Here is a 22,017-nt window from a genome sequence, read left to right on the forward strand (position 1 = left end):
CAGGAGGCTTCTTCTAGCTGTCTTTTTTGTATAGTCCTGGGCTGCAGAAAGATGCTTACTCTAGTTCCTTTTTGGATTTATTGGTATTTATTCATCCCACTACTCTTTTTATATCTTTGCTTAGTATGTTTGGGAGAGCTGGGTTCCTGTAGGATGTGCAGGATCTTAAGTAGGAGTCTCTTAGTATAACTTGAGGTATGAGAGTCCCACAGATTTAGAAAATGAAGCCTAACTTCAGGCTGACAGCCTGCTACTCATTTTCCTGTCTTCTTCATACATCTTTTACAAATACTTGGTTACAGCAGCATCATCACTGAAAATTATTATTTAAGCTATTATTTGTGTACATTGTTACACTGGGGCTATTCAAAAGAATTTTGTAGACAGTAGGGTTTTGGGTTTTTTTTAAGGTCATCCAGTTTTAACATTTTTTTATTGGCAATATTAACAGTTGTGGAATGCCTTGATAAAGGTTTTGTTCTCTCTACAGGTAGTTTTGCACTACAAGGAGCCGGGAGTCATCATCATTATACCAACTTAGCCCATGCCCTCCAGACTCAGTGTTGTATTTCTGCTCCTAGCAGATTGATAGGACAGCAACATAAACACTACAGTTTCTTCACCAAAAGTAAGTATGTAAACACTTAGAATTTAATAAGAGTAAGAAAAGTAATATTTTCTAGTATTAGCTCTTCTATAATTGCCTCACTTTGGGGTTGTTTAAACATATACTCAGGTTCCATTTGGATGCCAAAGACTGCATTGACAGGTGACAAAGTCCAATGGCTAGGTTGTTGGTAAAGTATGTGAGAGGAGCTTAGGAAACCTTAAGCATAGCTTTGGTGCAATTGTTTCAAATCATTTGTTTTTTCTAGAAGTGCAAAGGCAGAATCTCGGTCCTAAGAGAAGGGTAAGATAGTTTTAGGTGTTCGGAGAAAAAAGAGCATCAAGGCTTTAGTCAAAATCTACCATGCCTCTCTTCATCTTTAGAACCATATAGGAGGATGGATATCCTTGTTCTATTTTCAGTTTTTGTAAAAACCAGGAAATGATGTGATAGTTAACTTGAAAGAATAAGCAAGAAGAGTTCTGATAGGAAAGTAAAAGAGAAATCTTAATTTATCATTAACCCTGCAATGAATCGTATTCATCGAGTAGAGGAAAAGGTGGAAAGAGTTTTGGAATGACTGTCATTACCGTGGGTTTGATTTTATCTGTATCACTAATGGAGTTTTACATTATTGTATCATTAAACTAAGGACACAGTGATGAGCAGTAATTGTTGGGAAGTAGTTGTTAAATTTCTCTTAAATCAGTCACGTTGGATGAGCTGTTACCTGTTATGGGGGTTATGAAAAATTACACATTTATTTGGGGGTAATGATAAACAGGGTCCAGAAAACAAAGAGCTGGGAAAGAGGCTGATATTGTGCGTCAGTAATAGGAAAGGGGCAGTGCTGGGGCTCTGGTCAACTTCTCCAGCTGGTAGACTGCCTTCAGACTAGAGGGCAAACTAGTAGAGCAGTCCGAACACAAACAATATCTGTCAGTTAAGTTTGCTATCTTATGGGGGTGTGGTTCTTGGTGCCCTAAAACAGTTATAATAATAATATCAATGATCATTGACCACAGATCACCATAACAAATAAAATAATAATGGGAAAAGTTTGAAATATTGTAAGAACTACCAAAATGTGACACAGAGACACAATGTGAGCACATGCTGTTGGAAGAATGATGCCAGTAGACTTGTTCAATTCAAGGTTACACAAACTTTCAATTTGTAAAAAACACATTATCTGTGAAGTGTAAAGCACGATAAAATGAGGTATGCTTCTAATGATAATACAAGTGAGGATGTGATTTTGGGCTGCAGGGATGTGTGAGGGGTCTTTTACATTGGTTCTTTGAATTCCTGGGAATCAGATCATAAACAAGTCCTGTCCAAGAAGGAATCTCTGCTGTGGATGCTGGTGTTTTCCTTTCCTGCTTCCTTAAGCACTGAGCAGTCTGGATCATCCTGGGCTCTGTGTGCCGGATTCTGTAGTTGTGAACTCCTAAAGCCCACTCAGCTAGGCCAGCTATAAGACGTCTTGCTTTAAAGAAAAAAAAGTCATGACTTAACAATTTGGGCTTCCTGGTATTTTAGATCAGCTGGTAGGGAGGAAGAATATGACAATGCAGGAGTTATTGAATGATGCTATCAGAATAATGGTCTAGAAGTGACAGTGAAGAACCAGGGATCTGCTAGGATGAAATTGAAGCAAAGAAAAATGGGCGATATTCCCAATCAGGGAGCAAGCTCAGGCTTTTCTGGGGCTGTCCAGATATTAGTAGATGGTTTCTGGCCTATTTTAGAGCCCTGGATTCACTTTTAAGTGATTTCCCAAGGAAATAACCTGGCCAAGTAAATTGGTTCCCATGGTGCCATGAGGCCTTTTCCATTTTAAAGCTAACCTCTTGGTAGAGATAGCATTAGTCGCAAATTACTAGAAAGTCTTTCATTGCCTTTATGGGTAATTGAGATTGGGACTGTGTTATTGTAGGAAATTTAAGGCAAATAAAGACCTATTGGTTTTTTTTACTTCAAAAGTAATGCACAAAGAATGCCTTGCCATAGTGGGTGCTAGGAAAACTAAAACCTTAGTTGTAGGGCAGTAACGTTACTGGTTGATCACGTGTCTCCTTTGTCTATATTTGAAAAAAAATTATCGAGGTAGTTTATTTTCACATAAGACACTTCCTCCAAGACACTTGAATAAACCTACCTAGAGAGTATCTTCTCCCAAGAGAGTTAAGCAAAAGTATATACTGTATAGTTTGTTTAGCCATTCGCCAGTCAACGGGCATCTACTTTGTTTCCAGTTCTTTGCTACCACAAAAAGTGTTATAAATATTTTGGTGTGTGTGGGAACTTTCTTTTTACTCATGGCCTCCTTGGAGATAAATCTAGTCATGAAATTTCTGGGTCAAAGGATAACTTTATTTGCCTGTTTCCAAATTGTTTTCCAAAATGTTTGTACTGATTCACAGCTCCACCAACAATGCACGGGTGGGTTCATCTTCCCACAACCCCACCAACATTGTCTATGTCTATCTTTTGTAATCCTTGCCAGTTTGCAGGGTGTGAGATTCTGTTAGTCATTTTGGAGCATTCTTTCATTTGGTGGTTAATCGTTTTCAATTCTTCTTTTGAAAACAGTTTGTTCATATCATTTGACCACTTATCTGTGGAGAATGGCTTGTGGTTTTGTATGTATATCTGTTAATTGTTTCTGTAGCTTTTCTATCAAACCTTTTTCAGAGAAATTTGATATAAAAATGTTTTCCCCCATTACGTCATTTCCCTTCTAATCCTGTGTACATTGATTTTGTTTGTGTAGAAACTTTAGTCTTATGTAATCAAAGTTATCTATCTTTTGTCTTTTGTAATTGCCTCTGTCCTTTGCTTGGTTGAGAATACATTTCCTGCCTATGTCTCAGAGGTCTTTGATCTGCTTTCCCTTCTAATCCTGCGTACATTGATTTTGTTTGTGTAGAAACTTTAGTCTTATGTAATCAAAGTTATCTATCTTTTGTCTTTTGTAATTGCCTCTATCCTTTGCTTGGTTGAGAATACATTTCCTGCCTATGTCTCAGAGGTCTTTGATCTGCTTCTCTAATTTTTTGGTAGTATGATCTTTAATATTTTTAAAAAATTAATTTATTTTAAACTTGAATACTAAAACTTAAAAACACAATAAGAAAAGAAAAAAAATTATAAACTTGAATACTAAAACTTAAGTACAAAATAAGACAAGAAGCGCTGCCATATGCATAGCAGAATGTACGAGAGGACTCAAAGTATACAGCAATAGATTTCTGTTTTAAGAAAACCTATGTAATAAATACTACACATTGTATTCAGAGATGTCCATTCTTGATTTGCTTCCTTGTGAGTGTTTTTTTCTCTGCTGTGCATTTTTTACTTTATTTTTTTCCCCTTCTCCCATGAAGGTTACAAGTAAGTACAAATACACACACACACACACACAGAGATATACTTACATATGCATATACTTATATATCTATAATCATATGCATATATAGACATATATATTCATATACATCTGTGTAAGACCCTACCATACTTGTTTGTCTTCAGTTTCTCTGAGGATGGATAATAGCTGGGGCAGCTAGGTGGCACAGTGAATAGAGCTCTGGCCTTGGAGTCAGGAGGACCTGAGTTCAAATCCAGCCTCAGACACTTGACATTTACTAGCTGTGTGGCCCTGGGCAAGTCACTTAACCCCAATCGCCTCATCAAAGAAAAGAAAAAGGATGGATAATAGCTTCCTTCGTAAGTCCAAGCCTTTCCATATTTTTCTAAGAAGTCCATTACCTCATCATATTCTACACCACCACAATATTTCAACCTTATACTGTCTAGTTATTTTAAATAGTCTAAAACAATATTGATTAACATGGCTGACATATAGTGTAGTTTCCCTATTTTTCTCTTTAGATTTTAGCTTTAATTTTGTCTGAAATCATGATATTATCTTTAATATTAAGGTCACATATCCATTTAGAATGTATTATAGAATAAGATGTAAGGTATCGCTCTAAGCCTAATCTCTGTCACACTTTTCCCATTTTTGCTGAAGTTTTTATCAACTGATGAGTTCTTTTATAAGGGTTTTCTGGTTTATTGAACACTAGGTTGTTGTGTTCTGTTGTTTCTGGTTCTCTCTTGTCTGATCTGATCATTGCTGCACCGCCTTTCTATTTCTTTTAACCAGTACTAGGTGGTTTTGATAATGGATGCTGCAGAGTGATTATTTAAATTACCTGCACATGAGGTAAAATTTTAGTTAGTGGGTATCACATGTTGATGTGGTTATAATCTGCCACTGACAGTTTCAGTCAGAACAAATTCAGAATGGGTGTCATGTATGTGCTTCCTGTATTTGACTATGAAATATGTAAATTGGAAGTAAATCTCTGAGTAGAAGTTAAGTGTCATGTGTGTTAGATTTCTCAATTTCATTAATTTTGGTAAGTAGAGTATAAGAAGTTGATTTTCAAAAAATCTGCAGCTTAAAAAAAATTGAAACCAGAGAAATTGACCCTTTCATTGAGAGAAAATAGTTTTAGAGAATTGAAGTGACTTATTCTAAGGTCAGACAGTTGAAATAGAGGGATCTAGGACTCACACTCCTGTCTTCTCATTTAGGGGTTTTTTTACCCTTTATCATGCCTCTACTTTCTGTGACATTTTCATGGTACAAAAAAAGACAGACCTAGCATGAAAAAGATAGCATGCAGATTTGTATTTCTGACCTTCATCTTCTCCTTCAGCTAGCTACACTAACCTTCTCATAATCCTCTATGACAGCCCTCTTCATGTGCCTCAGAAAATTCTCTTTCCTATATCGCTTTCCCTATACAAAGTGTGCTTGACATATATTGGGTCAAATGTTGTCAGGGTAAGCTGAGGCCTCTGCAGTTGTAGTGGGGTTGGTTGGCATGCATATGTCCCCTCCTGTATCTTGATCACCATCAGGAACTACAATTGGAGATTAATAATTGATGCCAAACTTGAAGTCAGTTTGGTACCAGTGCACAAACTGGATGTTGCACTTTGTCTTAATAGTGATGATGGCAGCGTTGACATCTTTGGGAGCCATCTCACCATGGTGCAACAAGCAGCAAGCTATGTATTCACCGTGGTTGGAAGCCACACCTCACTGTCTTATTGACCAGCTTAAGGAAAGCATTAGTAATCTGTGAGCTATAGTCAGCTGCTTATAGTAGATTTCACAGCGATGTCACTGGGGCATACATAGACAGAGGAAAGTAATGTGGGGATTGTGTACCAAGTTGTTCTGAAATTCTGCCAGATCAACATGAAGGGTACCATCAAATTGGGAGAGAGGCAGTGAGAGAGGGTACAGTTTGACTAATAAGGTGATCAGTGTAGATTGGGCATTCAGTGTCCAGGTTTCTGGTATAGATATCAGTGGCTTCACAGTCTACCATGAAGGCACAATCGCAGTTCTCTGAGGGGGATGTGAGTGGTTAGAATGGAGTTATAAGATGCAGCGACAGTTGTAGAAACCTGGTGCACTGGGTGAATGAGCATCTCCAGCTTTGACTTCTTGCCATAATCAGTGGACCTTAGCAAAGTTGGAATGGTCCCACCCGCAGAGCTGTGGAAAAACAAGAAACCTAGAAGATCCGTGCACTGATCAAGCTTCAGAGTGCAGACCACAAGGGGGTTAGTGATTTCCTTGCCAGTAGTGTAGTGCCCTCCAGCATAGTTCTCTTCTTTCTGGTGATGAGCTGCTTAGGGTGGAAATGCTGGTGGTCCAGTATGAACTTCCCCAGTGACAAGGGGTTCCAGGTATCGGAATACTGCCCAAGGCCAATGCTTTCCTGTTTCACTGTAGAAGATATTTAAGGAGAATTTCTTCCCCAGTGGTTTTGTCACTTGGCATCTGACCATCAGTCTGGACACCATGTCCAGGAAGTATGGCTCTTTCTGCTGGGCTGAGAAGGAATGGAAGGGAGGCAGCACAGGCTTCTCGCTCTCCATTAAGGAATCCAGGGAGAAGGTAGTGAGCAAATATATATACCTTTTAAAAATTTGCCTTCCTAGTGCTAACACATCATAAATCCATTCTTAGACTTCTGATTTCAAGTTAAAAAACAGTGTAGTTGAAGGGCAGCTTATGACATCCCATTAATTGCCTTCACTATGATGACTCAGATTTTTCAAAGTATATATCTCTTCCATCGTTTATATGGTGATTGTTAGGAGAGGAAACAAATTTTAAAAACAATTTTCTTGAATTTGGGTCATTGTATTTCAGAATGTCTGGTTCCTTCAGAGTCTCTGGTATATGTGAGATAGCATTTATACAGCCAAGGTAAGGACTGAAAGCTGTGCTCTGCTGTGAATTAGTCCGCTGGAGCTTTGAGCCTTCGGAGTCATACACCAAATACATAGCTATGTACCACCAAGAGCCCAGTTTCCTGGCATTTAAAAATACCTTTATTGCTAAAAGGAATAGATCATAGGATTTCAAAGCACCTCCATTTTACAAATGAGGGAACTGAGGTCCATAGAGGTTAAATGACTTGCCTGTTGTCCCGCAGGTTATAAGTAGAGCTAGGATTGGTATCCAGGCTTGGATTTCAAATCCTGAGCTCTTTCCACTGAATCCCACTGTCTCTCCTAAAAAGCAAGCCTGGTTGTTCCCTCTTTATTGTATTCTAGGATTTAGGCAGTGGCTGATCTGAACTGTAACCTGGTTAATGTTCTGGTCTCTGGAATAATCAGGTGTTGTGAATTGGACAGCATATTCCTATTAAGTCTAGTGTAGACATAGTAAGCACTTAATAAATATTTATTTAATTGACAATTCACACACAGAAGAAATAGTTTTAAATGATAGCAGTCTGGTTCCATACATATTCTTTTTCCTCTTCCATCATACAGAGCATGTTAATTTAGAAAAGGTAAGATAGGGTTCTTTTCATTCTTAGACTCAAGGCATTCGTAACAGGAAAGAGTAAAGATTTGGTGACCAGAAGTCAGTAGGCATCCTGTGCACGTAGTTAATATAAAGGATCTCTTGATATTCGAACAAATGTGACAAGTATGATATGAACTTTCTGGTATTACTCATTTGGACAGTGGAATAGAGAATGTGATTGTAAAGGAAACAGCTTATAAAAGATCGTGATTGCTTTGAAGATCAGGACTGGAATTTAGAAAATAACCTATATAAATGTGTCAAAAATCCTTGGTGTCAAATGTCAGGAAAGCATTGGCTGGGTAGTCTGAATGAGAAAGCATTTATTGTGTTCCAAATAACTGATCTAAATGCTGGAGATAAACACTGAAAAAGCAAAGCAGTTCCCACCCTCAGGGACCTCATATTTTAATTGGGAGACTACTGATGTGCAGAAGAGCCAGCTACTGGTGCAGCTGTGGGGAGGCTGGCCAGCCCCACAGATACTTAGGTTATTTAAGTAGTTATGTTGACAGTACCTGGGGACTTGGGAGGGGACAGAGGCAGGGCAGATGGGAAGGCCCAATCCCTTGAGAAGGAATGCATTGATTGACTCCCCAGTCATCCTAGGCCTGTGAGCAGTCAGACAGCCTGGGGGAAGGGAAGGCGTGGTGTGGCAGGGAGCCCCTGGTGTGGTCAGCTCTTCCTGTTGCTTAGGGATCCTTGATGGGTTCTGGGACAGCTGTGCCAGGGGAGAGGCAAAGGTGGGGTGGTGCATTCAGTGTTCTGGGTAACTGCATTCGACAGAATACCCTTAGTTTTAACCCTTCTTGGTAAAGATCTTTATAAAATCCAAGGTTATCTATGTTTTGAGTATGTGTTTTCGTCATGCCTTTATATGTACATCTCCCAGAGTAGAAAGTAAGGCAGGACTGTTTTACTTTTATCTTTGTTTCTTCAGCATTTAGCAGGGTGCCTAGCCCATAATAGGTACTTAATAAATGCTTATTAATAGATTATATTACTTTGAGGTCTCTTTTAGCCTTTTAACTTTCTAGGAGATCATGGTCCCTAATTCATGAAACCTGTTTCTTTGCAGTGACAGCAGAAGAGCTATGGAAAGGGGCCTTAGCTGACTCTGGTACTGGATCGAGGAAAGGAAGAGGAAAAAGAAGCAAGAAGAAAAGGAAGAAGGACCTAAACAGGGGTCAGATTATTGGTGAAGGTGGGTTTGTTTATCATAGAAGGTTAGTTGTCTTTTTATTATTGATAATCATTTAGATCCTAAAGAAACCAAACTGGGCCGGGCACTCACTGGGTTGCCATTTCCCTTATCTCAGTTCTCTTGAAAAAGCTAGAGGATTTGAGGGTTGGGCTGCTTGGAGGTGGCTGCCTGAACAGTCTGAAGAAAGATGGGGTTTGGGGTGCAGAGCAAGCTTATGTCTTCTCATAGAGATGTGCCTCTGTTCTGTTTATCAGACAATCAAAGAAAGTCTGGGTGGGAGACTATTGTAGGATTTTGGGGTGTTCATACCTTTGTTTCTGTAGTGGAACGTGAGCTGTTCAGGATAGGAGCTGTGTCTGCCAATATGTTTTACGTGTGGTCTGGTTGCTTAACACATGGAATATGAAAACCACTGCCAAACATAAGGAAAGGAAATAACATTGCTCATCAAGCCCAGGGATCCTGGGGCTGTTGCAAGAAGAGAGGGGGCCACTTGATCTTGGGTTTCAATGTGATGTCTGTTTTACTCCCATTATTTCTTTTCCTCTCTCGAACTCCTCACCTTTTTGCTGTCTGGCTTCTAACCTCATCACTGAACTAAAATGGCTCTCTCCAAAGTTACTAGTGATCCCTTGATTCCTAATTTTGGTGGTCTTTTCTCAGTGTTAACTCCTTCTTGACCTGTCTGCTACATTTGATGCTGTTTACCTCTCTCCTGAATACTCTGTCCTTTGTTGGGTTTTCATGACATTACTTCTCTTCTGGATTGCCTTTTGCCTGTCTGATTTCTTGTTTTCTGTTTCCTTTGCTGACTCATTATCTATATCATGCCTCTGTTGTTCCCAAATTTCTTTCCGTTTCCCTCTACATACTCTTTCTCAGTAACTTCATCAGCTCACATAGATTTAACTATCATGTCTTTGTAGGTGATTTCCAGATCATAGTTTCAGTCCCCTTCTCTTCTGGAGCTTCAGTACCACACCACCAGTTGCCTGTTAGAACTGTATGATCTGGAGACATTTTAATCTTGACACATCAAAACTGAACTCACTACCTTTCCCTCTGTATGTCCCCTCTTCCAGACTTCTCTATTCCAGTCTCGCAGGTTCATAATCTTTATATTATTTTGGACTCCTCATCTTCCCTTAACTTACATAGCTGTTCCTGCCTTCGTAGCATCTCTCAAATATGACCCCTTCTCTACGCTTGCACAGCCCTTTTCACCCCTCACCTAAGCTATTGAAATAGCCTTCCAGTTTGTCTCTCTGCCTCTCTCTCCCCTCACCCCAGTCCATCTTACGGATTTGCTGCCAAAGTCATTCTTAAGTGCAGTTATGATCATATCGCTGCCCTACTCAAACAACTCCAGCGACGTCCAGTTGCATCAGGGTAAAATAGAAGCTCTTCTGTTTAGTTGTTAAGGCTCTGTACAAGTTGTATATACAGCCATGCCCTGACTTGTCTTTCCTGCCTCACTGGGATTGCTCTTTGGGATCCAGTCAAATTGGCCTTCTTGCTGTTCTTTCATCTCTGTCTTTGCACTGACTGTCATCCATGTCTGTGAGAGTAGTCACTCAATTGAAATGACTCTCTCCAAAATTGACAGTGATCCCTTGATTTCTTTGCCTCACAGAATTCCATGATTCCTTGAAGATGCAGCTTAAGGACCATCTTTTTCACAAAGCCTTTCCTAATTCCTCCAACTGCTGGTACCTTTAATTACCTTGTCTTTATCTATATTTATTAGCTTTATATTTATGTTGTATTTGTTTTATGCGTGTGTGTTGTCTTCCCCATTTAAAATGTAAGCTCCTTGTGAATAGGAATTATTGCATCTTTTATGTTTATATCCCTAAGTCCTCATGTGATACCTGGCACATAAGCACTTAATAAATAAATATTTGACTGATTGATTGACTGATTTGCTACAGCAGTTTTTTAAAAATCTAGATTTTTACTTATAAGACAAGAAATTTTCTTTCTGTCTTATCTTAAGGACGTTCTGGTTTTCTCTGGCCTGGTTTGAATGCTCCTGTTTTAAAACATGGAATGGTTCAAAGAGTTGGCCAAAGAGGCAAAGAAGAGCAGTTGAAGATACAGGCTGAAATGATCCAGCAGAGAGACGAGTGGGACAAAAAGAGAAAAAAGAAGATTAAACGGGAGAGAGGTTGGACTGGAAGCTCTTGGGGAGGAATCAGTTTAGGACCCCCAGATCCTGGTCCTAATGGAGGTAATGATGTCTCTTTGTTTTTGTCATAGGGTATGTTTACCGTCATGACATGAGGAATGTATTTACTTCTGAAATTTTAAAATCCATTAATGTTCATTTTAAGAAAATAATTACATTGTTGAACCTCACACACCAGTAAGAAAACTCTTGAATATCCTTGGCCAATTTTGAATACCTTTTAAAATAGACCCTGTTAAAGAGATTGCCTCCCTTCATTTGGTGTATGTCTAGGGAATATATGACAAAATTTCAGGACTGGAAGAATTTTTAAAAACATTATTATTAATTAATAGAATTTTCAAAGAATGTCTGTTCCAACTTCCTCATTTTAAAGATGAAACTTAGGCTAGGGAAGTTAAATTATTTGCCTAAGGTTGTGCAGTTAATAAATAGTACAGTAATTGGATGTATTTTGCTAGTTTGGTTTACAGTCACTATTGACTGTAGTTATCTATATCCCCCTGAGGGGGATAATTTATAAAATCTTACCTCTCCTATTAGAATTTAGAAAGACTTTTGTGAGATGACTCGGGTCTCTTTAAAATGACAACAAAAACTGAAATTTGACACCTTTTTATTCTGATAGATTGTCCTGAATATACCTTGTTTAGACTAAGACATTTGAGGAAGAGCTAGAAAATGAGGTGGGAGAGGGATGGCTGGTGGACGATGACCTGACACATGAAGAGGTGCAGCGGAGGACCCGAGCCGTGTTGGGCATGATCCTCTGGGAATCTGTGAATGAGCATAGGGAGAAATAGGATAAGAAGCCTAGATAGGTTTGTTTGTACTGATGGAGGAGATACCCACCTTGAGGGGGGCACAGGTGCTTTGAAGTTCATTACCCTGTAGTAAGAAAAGGCATTCAGAGTCATTCTAGTGACCTTGGACTTTTGCTCAGAGGAGTGTGTTTGTAATAAATGCTTTTTACTAGTGCTGACTATATTTCACCAAAACATTTTTAAATTAAGCACTGACCACGTAGCATTTTTCTCCCCTTTGCCCTGTATTTAACATTTCTCTGTTTCCTTGTTCAATTCATTAAGCAATTACCAGGTACCTACTTTGTACAAAAGTATTGCATTTTTTATATATGAGATGACCTCAAAGATCTCTTCTAGTTCTTAATATTTTGTGATCTCTTGCCTCAGATTATTTAAAACTTCAAATTTAGTATCAGGGGTTTTTAATCTGGGGTCTATACATGTTTTTAATATTTTGGTAACTGTTTCAGCATAATTGATTTTTTTTGTGATCATTGTAGTGGAATTTGGGGGAGATCCAAGTGTCAGTACTCACCAATCTGGACTCTTGAGGTTGGTGTCAGATAATAGCAGTAAGAAGTCAATTAAGAATAAACCGAGGAACATTTACTTGGCCAGGTAGATAGCAAGGTGGATGGCGTCCACCAAGAGCCTGGCCGAAGAGGTTCTTTTTAGACATATTTTAGGGCAGCTTTCATAAGCTAAACATTATTCAGTGTATCATTGTATGAATAAAGAAAAGAAAGATGGCTGTTCATTAAACACAGGTGGTTATATGAAATAGAGTTGTGAGAAAAAGGTCTGTTATTAGTTATAGGAGATAGATAAGGGAGTTATTGTCTGAGTATAGCTCGTCTCCCTACATCAAAGAAATCTGTTGCTTGGGCTGGTGGGGGGTGGGGAATGGCCCCAGGACTCAGACACCCCAGACTCAGAACCCTGGCTGTTGCAGCTGGTCTTACCAGGGGTCATTTACAGCCACATGGCTGACACAGAGCAAGACAGAGTCAGCATGTCTACAAGCAGGGGTTTTTTAAGGAGGGGAGGGTCTCTGTCGCACAAATAGGGCAGGGAAGTTAATGGTGCAATAATGGGGTAGATAGGGATGTTTAGACAACAATGGTGAGGAGGCTGAGTAGAAGCTGCCACCTCAGGAAACCTGCTGAAGTCAGTCTTGGGGATTCATCTGGGGAGAGTAATTTTGTCTGCTTGTCCCACACTGTGTACTTTATTTTATATATTTAAAGACATGATTCTGTGATGGGGTCTCCATGCTTCCTCAAGCTGCCTGCTCAAGAGGTCCATGGCACAATCAAGAGAGGCTAAATGCCTGTGTAGAAGCAGTATAGTGTAATAGAGCATTGAACTCTGATTCAAGAAGACTTGGATTTGAATCCTGCCTCAGATTTTTAGAAGCTATGTGATCCCTCTTCTGTAAAATGAGGGGAATTGGATTGGATGACCTCTAAGCTCTCTTCCAGCTCTAAATCTTTCATTTCTGTACATACGGGGCCTTTCAAGAAGGATTCTGTCTTCAAAGGTTTTAAACAGCTTCCCATGGAAGAGAGCCTAACCTTGAAAGCAAAAGGGAATTAGCAAACAATAATGAGAAAGGAACTTCTTGATCATCTCTAAGGTTGCTTGCTGCTTGAGGGGCATTTTTTAAGAGAAGTGCCTGGTAGGAATAATGATTTAGAATACGATGTCTTCTTTTATCTCAACAGAAACTTATGAAGATTTCGATACCAGAATACTTGAGGTAAGCTTTTGTTTGTCAAGCATTTTTAAAGCCCCAGCTGTGTGCCAGGCACTAGGCTAAGTATCGAGGGTACAGTGACCCAATTTTTGCTTTCAAGGAGAGTTGGGGAAAATAACACTTACATATATAAGTAAACACACAATATGTACAAGGTTATTTTGGAGCTAGAAGGTCGGCCCCAGAAGGATTAGGAAAGGCCTTGTGGAGGAGCTGGGACATGGCTGGGCTTTGATGGAAACGAGGGTCCAAGAGGCAGAAGGGAAAAGAGGCAGTTTTCCAGGCAGGGCGGCAGCCTCTGTGAAGTCAGAGAGATGCAAGATGGGATATTTTGGATGAGGGTCAGTAAGTAGGCCAGCTGCCCTGACCCACCGATTGAATGAAGTATGTGATGTGTAATGACTCCCTAGAGGTAGGCAGAAACTAGCTTGTACAGTCTCCAGTGCTGGAGGAGTTTGCATTTGATCCTAGCGTAATAGGGAACTCTTTGACAAGGTAGTGATGTGGTCGGTTATACCTTAGGAATATCAGTTTGGTTGCTATGTTGAGGATAGGAAGAGAGAAAGGAAGAGAATACGCATTTCTGTATTGCGAGGCACCATGCTAAGTTCTCTACAAATATTATCTCATTTGCAGAATAGGTGCTGTTGTTATCCTCACAGTTTTACAGTTGAAAAAACTGAGGCACATAGCTAGTATGTGTCTGAGGCCACATGTGAACTTGTCTTCCTGACTCCAGGCCCAGCCCTGGACGGTTTGGAGAGGGCAGAGATTGGATGAAAGGGGATTAGTTAGGTGGCTATTATACATTTTAGGCAGAAGGTGAATAAAGGAAAAGGAACAGATGGAAGAGATGTAGTGAAAGTAAATTTAATAGGACATGGCACCTGTTTAGGTTTGATGGGGAAGGAGTGGGGGAAGATGAAGAGTTGAGGATGACACCAAGGTTGCAAATCTGGATGACTAGAAGATGATTGTGTCTTCAACCTAAATCGGGAAATTCAGAGGAAGGATTGGTTTTGAGGGAATGGTAATGAGTTCTGTTCTAGAGGTGAATTTGTGGTGCCCGTGGGACATCCCGGAGTAGATAACCCAGTAAGCAGTTTGTGGTTGATCGGAATTCAGGAGAGGCTGGGGAAGTCACGTATGTGGAGGTGAGGTGATCATTGAACCTGCAGGAGCTGGTGGGATAACCAATAGAAGGCTAGGACTGGGTACATCCCATGTCTGGTGCTCACCACTTTTGTGGCCCTGGCAAGTGACTTGGCCTCCCTGGACCTCATTTTCCTCTTTTGTAAAATGGTGGCTTTGGATTAGGTGGTCTCCAAGGTAATTCCAGCTTTAGATCTGTGGTCTTCTTCTAAGGTGTAAATAGAAAAGAGAAGAGGGTTTAGCTTTGAGAGGCACTAGATAGCAGGATGTGTATGAAGGTCGAAGGTGCCTGACAGGCCAGAGGATTACACTGATTCCAATAAGATTCTCTCTGTCGATATGTCTATATAGATCTAGCTATATCTACCTGGATAGATGTGGATAGATTGATCTATATATACATCGATATACATTTCTATGTATATGTGTACTTATAGAAATTTCTACATTTATATATTATCTATATGTGTATTTATGTATACATCTATATAGGTACATACATTCATAGATCTATCTATCTATCAAGTGTCTTACAAAGAATGAAAGTGCCCACTTTTAAGGACCTTACATTCTTACTGGGGAGATAATCACAAGTACATAGATAAATACATACATACAATAAATAGAAAGATCTTAAATACAAATAGTACAGAGCAGTTTGGGAGGAAGGGCACTAACAGTTGGGGAGGATCAGGGAAAGCTTTGTGTAAAAGGTGGTCCTTGAGCTGGGTGTTAAAGGAAGAGAGGGATTCTGTGAGTCAGGTGAGGTGGGAGTGTGTTCCAGGCATGGAGGATGACCTTGGCAAAGGCACAGAGATGGGAGATTGAGTATCCTGTATGAGGATCAGAGAAGGCCAGTTTGGCCGGTGCTGGAGGGGAAACCTTTAGTCAGGTATAAGATAAGAGAGGAAAGGTGGTTAGATAGAAGTTTTTCAGAAAAAGCCAGGGGATTTTAGTGGACTGCAGATGCAGTGTGAGTCAGGGGGAGGTTGCAGACTGAAAAAGCTAATGTGATCTTGTCTGCATTAAGAGAGGCAGAACTTAAGGGAACAAAGAAGCTGTGACAGACCCCCGTACTGGCTGCCCAGACCATTTGAGGACTGTGTTCAGTTTGAGGAGCCACAGTTTAAGAAAGACTTGACAAGAACCAGAGGAGGCAGCCAGGATAGTAAAAGGCCTCACAGTCATTCCATGGAGAGATTGGTTGAAGGAGCCAAGGAGATTTAGCCTAGAGAAGGAAACCCTCTTTAGAAACCTAGTAGCTGTCTTTGAGTGCTTGAAGGGCTGTTTTGTGGAAGAGGGATTAGACTTAGGGCAGAGGCTGGCATAGAAGCTGCAGAAAGACTGATTTCTCCTTGAGGTCAGGAAGAACTTGCTCTGTGCATAAGTGGAATGGGCTTTCTGTGAGGTGGTAGGTTCTCCTCTTGAGCTGAGGCTGGGTGACCACTTATCTGTTGAGTATCTACTGTGTGTTAGGTGCTAGGGGTACAGGTATGCAAGTGAAAGAGCCCCTGCTTTCTGAGAATTTACGTTCTACTTGAAACAAGAGGAGAGGGTGCTAAAGAGAAGATAGCAGTGTCAGATGTTGCAAAGAAGTCAGGAAAGATGAAGACCAAGGAAAAGGCCATCCAGTTTGGCCATGAAGAGATCCTGGGTAACTTTGGAGGGAGCATTTTCAGTTGAGTGGAGAAGCTGAAAAGTCAGATTTTGAGGAGACAAGAAAGAAGGTAGTGAGTATAGAGGAAGTAGAGAAAAATGAGTTTAGGTAGTTTTTTCCGTGTGCCCAGGGCCACACAGGTAGCTTCATAGGTAGGCTTTGAATATAAATCGTCCAACTCCTGAGGATACCCTAGACAGCCTGCTGATCAGATATGTTGATAACACAAAACTGTGAGTAGAGCCATCGTATTGGATGGCAGAGTCAGAATTCTTGACAGGCTAGAACATTGGGCAGAATCTAGTAAGATGAAATTCCCTAAGGGTAGATGTAAAGTCTTGTACTTGGGCTAAAAGAAAGTGGACATCATAAGTACAAGATTGAGGAGGCATGATCAGACAGTAGAGTATCAAAAAAAATGTCTTCAGCCCTTCCTGCCTCATGTCTCTGCCCACTCTACTCCAGCCTTAGCTCTCAGTGTTCTCCTCAAAGCACAGCTGACCATGGCATGTCCCCAAGCACTGTGATCATGAAGCCTTTTGTTTTTCAGGTAAGAAGTGTTTTTAATATGACAGCAAAAGAAGGAAGGAAGAAGTCAGTGAGGGCCCTCGTGGTAGTTGGGAATGGAAAAGGAGCAGCAGGTGAGTGTAGTCTGAAGATGCCACATCAGAACATCAGAGCTGAGAAATGGCCTTTTGTGACTGATGGATGCTCTGGGAAGCATGATGGTTTATCATTTTATTTTTTTGACTGTTTCAGTCCTTCACTACTATTTGTCCTTGTCCCTTATAAGAGAATTGGAAGTGTACCATGCTACATATTTTCCTGAAAATATACTTTTTATTTTGAAATACAAAGCCAGCTTATTTTACCAGACCACATATTTCTTCCTTAAAAAAAAAGTTTTATTCTCACCTTTTATATAATTATAGCATAGAATTATGGTATTTAGAGGTTTCTAAAAATTAAAGGTTTCAGTTGTACACATTGATCAAAAACTGATTTTAAAATACCTTTCTGTATGTGTGATTGAATTTTAAAATTCTCTTTGTCATACTTTATCCTCCCCATTACTTCTTTCTCACAGACAAAAAGATTTATCTTTGTTTCTATTGCTGCTTTTTGGACACCAGAGTAAAATGTAAATTAACAACTCAAAGCTGTTTCATTTGATTTTTTGGTTAACCTAGCTTGAATTCCCTATGAAGGTTCTGGTAAATCATGGTTTTTCTCAATATATGGATCTTTTTCAACATTTATAATCCTTTTCTGATATATTAGATGTCCACATCTGATCTTTCAGTTTGAGAATATCTGTTGATTCATGGAAGAAAATTTTATGCCTCTAACCTAATGTTATAATAACTAAATATTTTAGTTCAAGTTTGATATTCAAGAAATATTCCACACAGAGGCCTAGATATCCCACATTTTCTATATTGTAGAGTAGAACAGTGAAGTGTTTAGGTGATAATATGTTTCATTATCATGACATAGCTTGAACCATGGCATGAAGTAAAAGCTATTTCTGTGTGCTAAGAATGTATCTCTTCATTAATGTTTTTGCTTTTTTTGTATAGGTTTTGCTGTTGGGAAAGCCCCTGATCGGGTCAATGCTTTTAGAAAAGTATGTAGATTTCTTCTTTTTTTGAATACTTATGGAATTACAGCCACATTGGTTAGACACTCTAATGACCATGAACTTTTATAAAAGCAAAGTAGAGGACTTATTAGAGAGGTCATTATATTTATCACATAAATAGCTCTTTCAAAAATTTTGTAATAAGCACATTTAAAGAGATGAAGTCACTAATTTATAAAAATGACTTTGAGGAAAGAAATTATAACAAAATTTAATTTTTTTCCTTGTTCTCTTTTAGGCAAAGAATAAAGCAATTCATTATTTGCATTACATAGAAAGATACGAAGACCACACAAGTATGTATTACTAACCTTTAGTCCCTATACATTATAATTTTAATTATAAAGATTATGCAGGACTATGTGCAATTATTAGATAAGGTTTCTTGTTTCACATTATTGTTGAGGTAGAATCCTCTTTTAGTTAGTATCATTGGAATGCTTAGTACTATATGATATCTATTGAATGCCTACCATGTACTTAGTATTTGTTGTATCTTGGCCAGCTGCTCATCTTCCTCATTGATGAGTAAGAAATTAGAATTTAGGCTTTTTGAAAACAGGGACTTGTATCCTTAGTGCCAGTGCCTAGCACATAGTAAATACCTAATAAATGCTTATTGACTGACTGATTTTTCATCATCTTGTGTCTCTCCTTTTTGTAGTCAGACCCCTAGAAAAAGTTGTATACTTTAGCTGCTTAAATGAGTGAGAAGAGAGGAAGTAGAAGCCACTTCTTCATTTCTTAACCCCTTACATTATAGTTTCCCACCTCGTCACTCAGCTGAAATGGTTCTCTGAAGTTACCAGTGACCTCATAATTGGTTGTTCTCTGGCCTCTTCCTTTTTGGACCAACATTTGACACTGCTGGCTGCCCTCTCTTCATAGATACTCTCTCTTCTCTGAGATCTTTCCATATGGCTCTCCTTTAGTTCTTCTAGAGTCCATTACTTCTCTGTCTTTTCTCCTCCTCTTGCCTCCCTTCTCCTCTCCTCCCTCCCCAATTTTAGTTGTCATCTTTATGCACATGAGTGCCAGATCTGTATATCCACCTGGTCTCTCCGGATCTTCAGTCCCACAATTCCAGCTACCTGTTACTTTTTTTCATGTTCCATAGTCATCTCAGTATTTAACATTTACAAAACAGAACTGTCTTTCTGCCCAAACCTACTTGTAGCTTTTAAAAGGGATCGAGAGATATAATTTCTGGGTAATTTAATCATTTCATTAATAATGCCAGCATTTTAATAAAAGGATGGTCATTTGGCTGTCTTTCTTAGACAAGAGACAATCATGGTGGTGGGCTCAAGGCTTAAATGCCCTTTGGAAGAAGAGTGTTCAAAAGAATGGCAATCAACTCTGATTGGTTAAAAATTAATGAGAGGTGGACTTTACAAAGAGTAGTGGAATTACTCCAGTGAGGAGCTGAAAGTAACTTCCTGTCACCCTTGGACTGTGGGAGACTGTCTCTATACCCAGACCACCCTCAGCCTTGGGCAATTTAGACAAAAGGGTCTGTCTCCACTCAAGCTTGATTGAATGGAATTCACCTTAGACTAGAGATAAGGTTGGGTTGGGTTAGATAGAGGAGAAGGTTAGCTCAGCCTTCAGAGACTGAGGTCTTGAAATGAGAATAGGGAAAGGGGGGAACTCTGACTCTCCCCAGATCATTAGTTATTAATAATCATTTCTCTCATACCCCTTTTCCAGACTTCCCTCTTTTACTGGAGGGCAAAAGCATCCTTCTGGTCATGCAGGCTCACACCCTCAGAGGCATCCTCCGCTTCTGACCCTCCTGTAGCTAATCATTTGCTAAGTCGATTCCGCTCCTACAACATCTCAGGTAGATGTCCCCTTCCCTTCACTTACACTACCAGCCTCTAATTCAAGCACTCATCACTTCTTGTCTGTGACTTCATAGAAGCCTCCTAATTGACGCTATCTTAAGTCTCTCTGCTGCATCCTCCACACCAAAATCGCCACGGTGATTTTCTGAAAACATGTTTGACTGCATGTTACTCCATTCAGTAAACTTCAGTGCCTCGCTCTTAACAGTATGAGAACCCTTCTGGCTTCGGCCTGTCTTTTCAGCCTGATCATATATAACTTCCCTTCAGGCTCTCTGTGGTCTAGCCAAGCTTACTTTCTTGCTGATGTCCACAGACAGCGTTCTGTCTCCCACTTCCATGTCTTTGTAGTGACTGCCCTTCACTTCTGGAGTGCATAGAAAGTGCTCAACACTGGCACGTAATGGGTGCTCAGTAACTGCTTGGTCCCCTTCCCAATCCTCCCCCTCTTTAGAACCCCCAGTTAATTTTAAAGCTCAGTTCAAGTGCCACCTTTTGCATGAGGCCTTTCCTGAGCCTCCCAGCTGCTTAGTGCCTTTGAAGCCATTCCTTATTCTCCCCTACTCCCCTCTAAGATACCTTGTATTTGCAGTGGTTATTTTTGTATGTACTTATATATGTACACGTTTCCCCTGGTAGAATGTAACTGGCTTGAGGGCAGGGACCCTTTATCTTTTTTTGTCTTTGTATCTGCTGTGCTCAGGAAAGGTATTTAATATAGTAGGGATTTAACAAAGGCTTGTTAGTCTATTGATTCATAAATCTAGGTCAGCGGTCAATCTATTTAATGTGAATGCTATCCTTTGTCCAGCTCTTTGTGACCCCGTTTGGGTTTGTTTGTTTTTTACAAAGATACTGGAGTGGTTTGCCATTCCTTCTCCAGCTCATTTTACAGATGAGAAAACTGAGGCAAACAGGGTTAAATGACTTGCCTAGGGTCACATAGCTAGTAAGTGTCTGAGGCCAGATTTGAACTCTAGAATATGAGTCTTCCTGACTTCAGGCCCAGCACTCTATCCACTGTGCCACCTAGCTGCCCAGTGTGGTGCTGTCCTTTTGATATAATTTGCTTGTATTTGAATTCCTGGAGATGTTAAATACTCATTTTCCATATGCTTTAAAACCTTTTCTCTATTATGAATGTAACAATAAAATGAATGATTTAGCGTACAAAGAATGTATAAGGAAATTGTATGTGAAGCTGTGAACTTATGTTGTTTTCAAAAAACATTACATTTAGCAGCATAGTAACAAAATTCTCTGTCCCCTTCATATCTTTTTTCTTCTGTATATTTAAAAATATTTTATTGATATAGTTTACCTTTTTTTGCATCTCTGTCACAATCCCCTGACTCATTCACTTACCCTTTTAACAAATAAGTATAGTTGAGGGGCATTTGGGTGGTATGGTAGATAGAGCAGCTGGACTGGAGTCAGGAAGATCTGAGTTCAAATGTGGCCTCAGACACTTACTGTGTGACTCTGGGCAAGTCACTTAACACTGTTTGCCTCAGTTTCCTCATCTGTAAAATGAGTTGGAGAAGGAAATGGCAAACCACTCCAGTATCATTGCCAAGAAAACCCCACGTGGGGTCATGAAAAGTCAGACGTGACTGAAATGACCGAACATCAAAGTCGAACAAAACAAATCAACTTATTGGAAATATATGAAAATGTAATGTTTTTGGAAACCTTTTAGTGATGTTCTTGAGTTTGTAAATACTGAATTTTGTTTGTTTTGAATAATAAGTGGTGGGTAGTTGCCTCCAGTTGGGGATAAATTTGTGAACTTTCACAAATTATTTTTTGGAAACTTCAGATTTTTCAGAGTAACAAATTCTCAGAAACATTACAAATTACTTTCTGAGCCATTACATTGCCATAAAAATCCAACTCAGTCTCCAGTTCCTACTCTGACCCTATATAAACACTGAATGTCGATTAAAAAAAATTCAATTAACTACAGAAAGGAATTAGGTAGACTGGGGTGGGGAACCCATGGCCTCAAGGCCACATGTGACCCTTTAGGTCCTCAAGTGCAGCTCTTTGACTGAATCCAAACTTCAGGGAACAAATCCCTTTAGAACAAATCTCCTTAATAAAGAGATTTGTTCTGTAAAACTTGGAGTGAGTCAAAAGGCAGCACCTGAGGACCTAGAAGGCCACTTGTGGCCTTGAGGCCTCAGGCTCCCCACCCCTGAGGTAGTCCGATAGATTTTAAACTTCTGGTTCTCCCTTCTTCCTT

General features: G+C 39.7%; 1 protein-coding gene across 3 annotated transcripts in view; it reads left to right on the forward strand.

Moving 5' to 3' along the window:
* The window catches only part of MRPS5 (mitochondrial ribosomal protein S5), a 36,918-nt gene that overhangs the window by 6,808 nt on the left and 8,093 nt on the right, over nt 1-22,017 (forward strand). For all 3 annotated transcript variants that reach the window (XR_013484616.1, XM_020988223.2, XM_020988232.2), the window contains 7 exons: nt 491-628; nt 8,599-8,724; nt 10,721-10,954; nt 13,443-13,477; nt 16,834-16,924; nt 17,864-17,910; nt 18,164-18,221. Coding sequence is in view for 2 of the 3 variants with exons in the window: in XM_020988223.2 (XP_020843882.1) it covers nt 491-628; nt 8,599-8,724; nt 10,721-10,954; nt 13,443-13,477; nt 16,834-16,924; nt 17,864-17,910; nt 18,164-18,221 (729 nt within the window). In the remaining variant the exon portion in view is untranslated. The remainder of the gene's footprint in view (nt 1-490; nt 629-8,598; nt 8,725-10,720; nt 10,955-13,442; nt 13,478-16,833; nt 16,925-17,863; nt 17,911-18,163; nt 18,222-22,017) is intronic.

This window comes from Phascolarctos cinereus, unplaced genomic scaffold (assembly GCF_003287225.1).
Source record: "Phascolarctos cinereus isolate Bilbo 61053 unplaced genomic scaffold, phaCin_HiC Scaffold_2;HRSCAF=192, whole genome shotgun sequence".
Lineage (NCBI taxonomy): Eukaryota > Metazoa > Chordata > Mammalia > Diprotodontia > Phascolarctidae > Phascolarctos > Phascolarctos cinereus.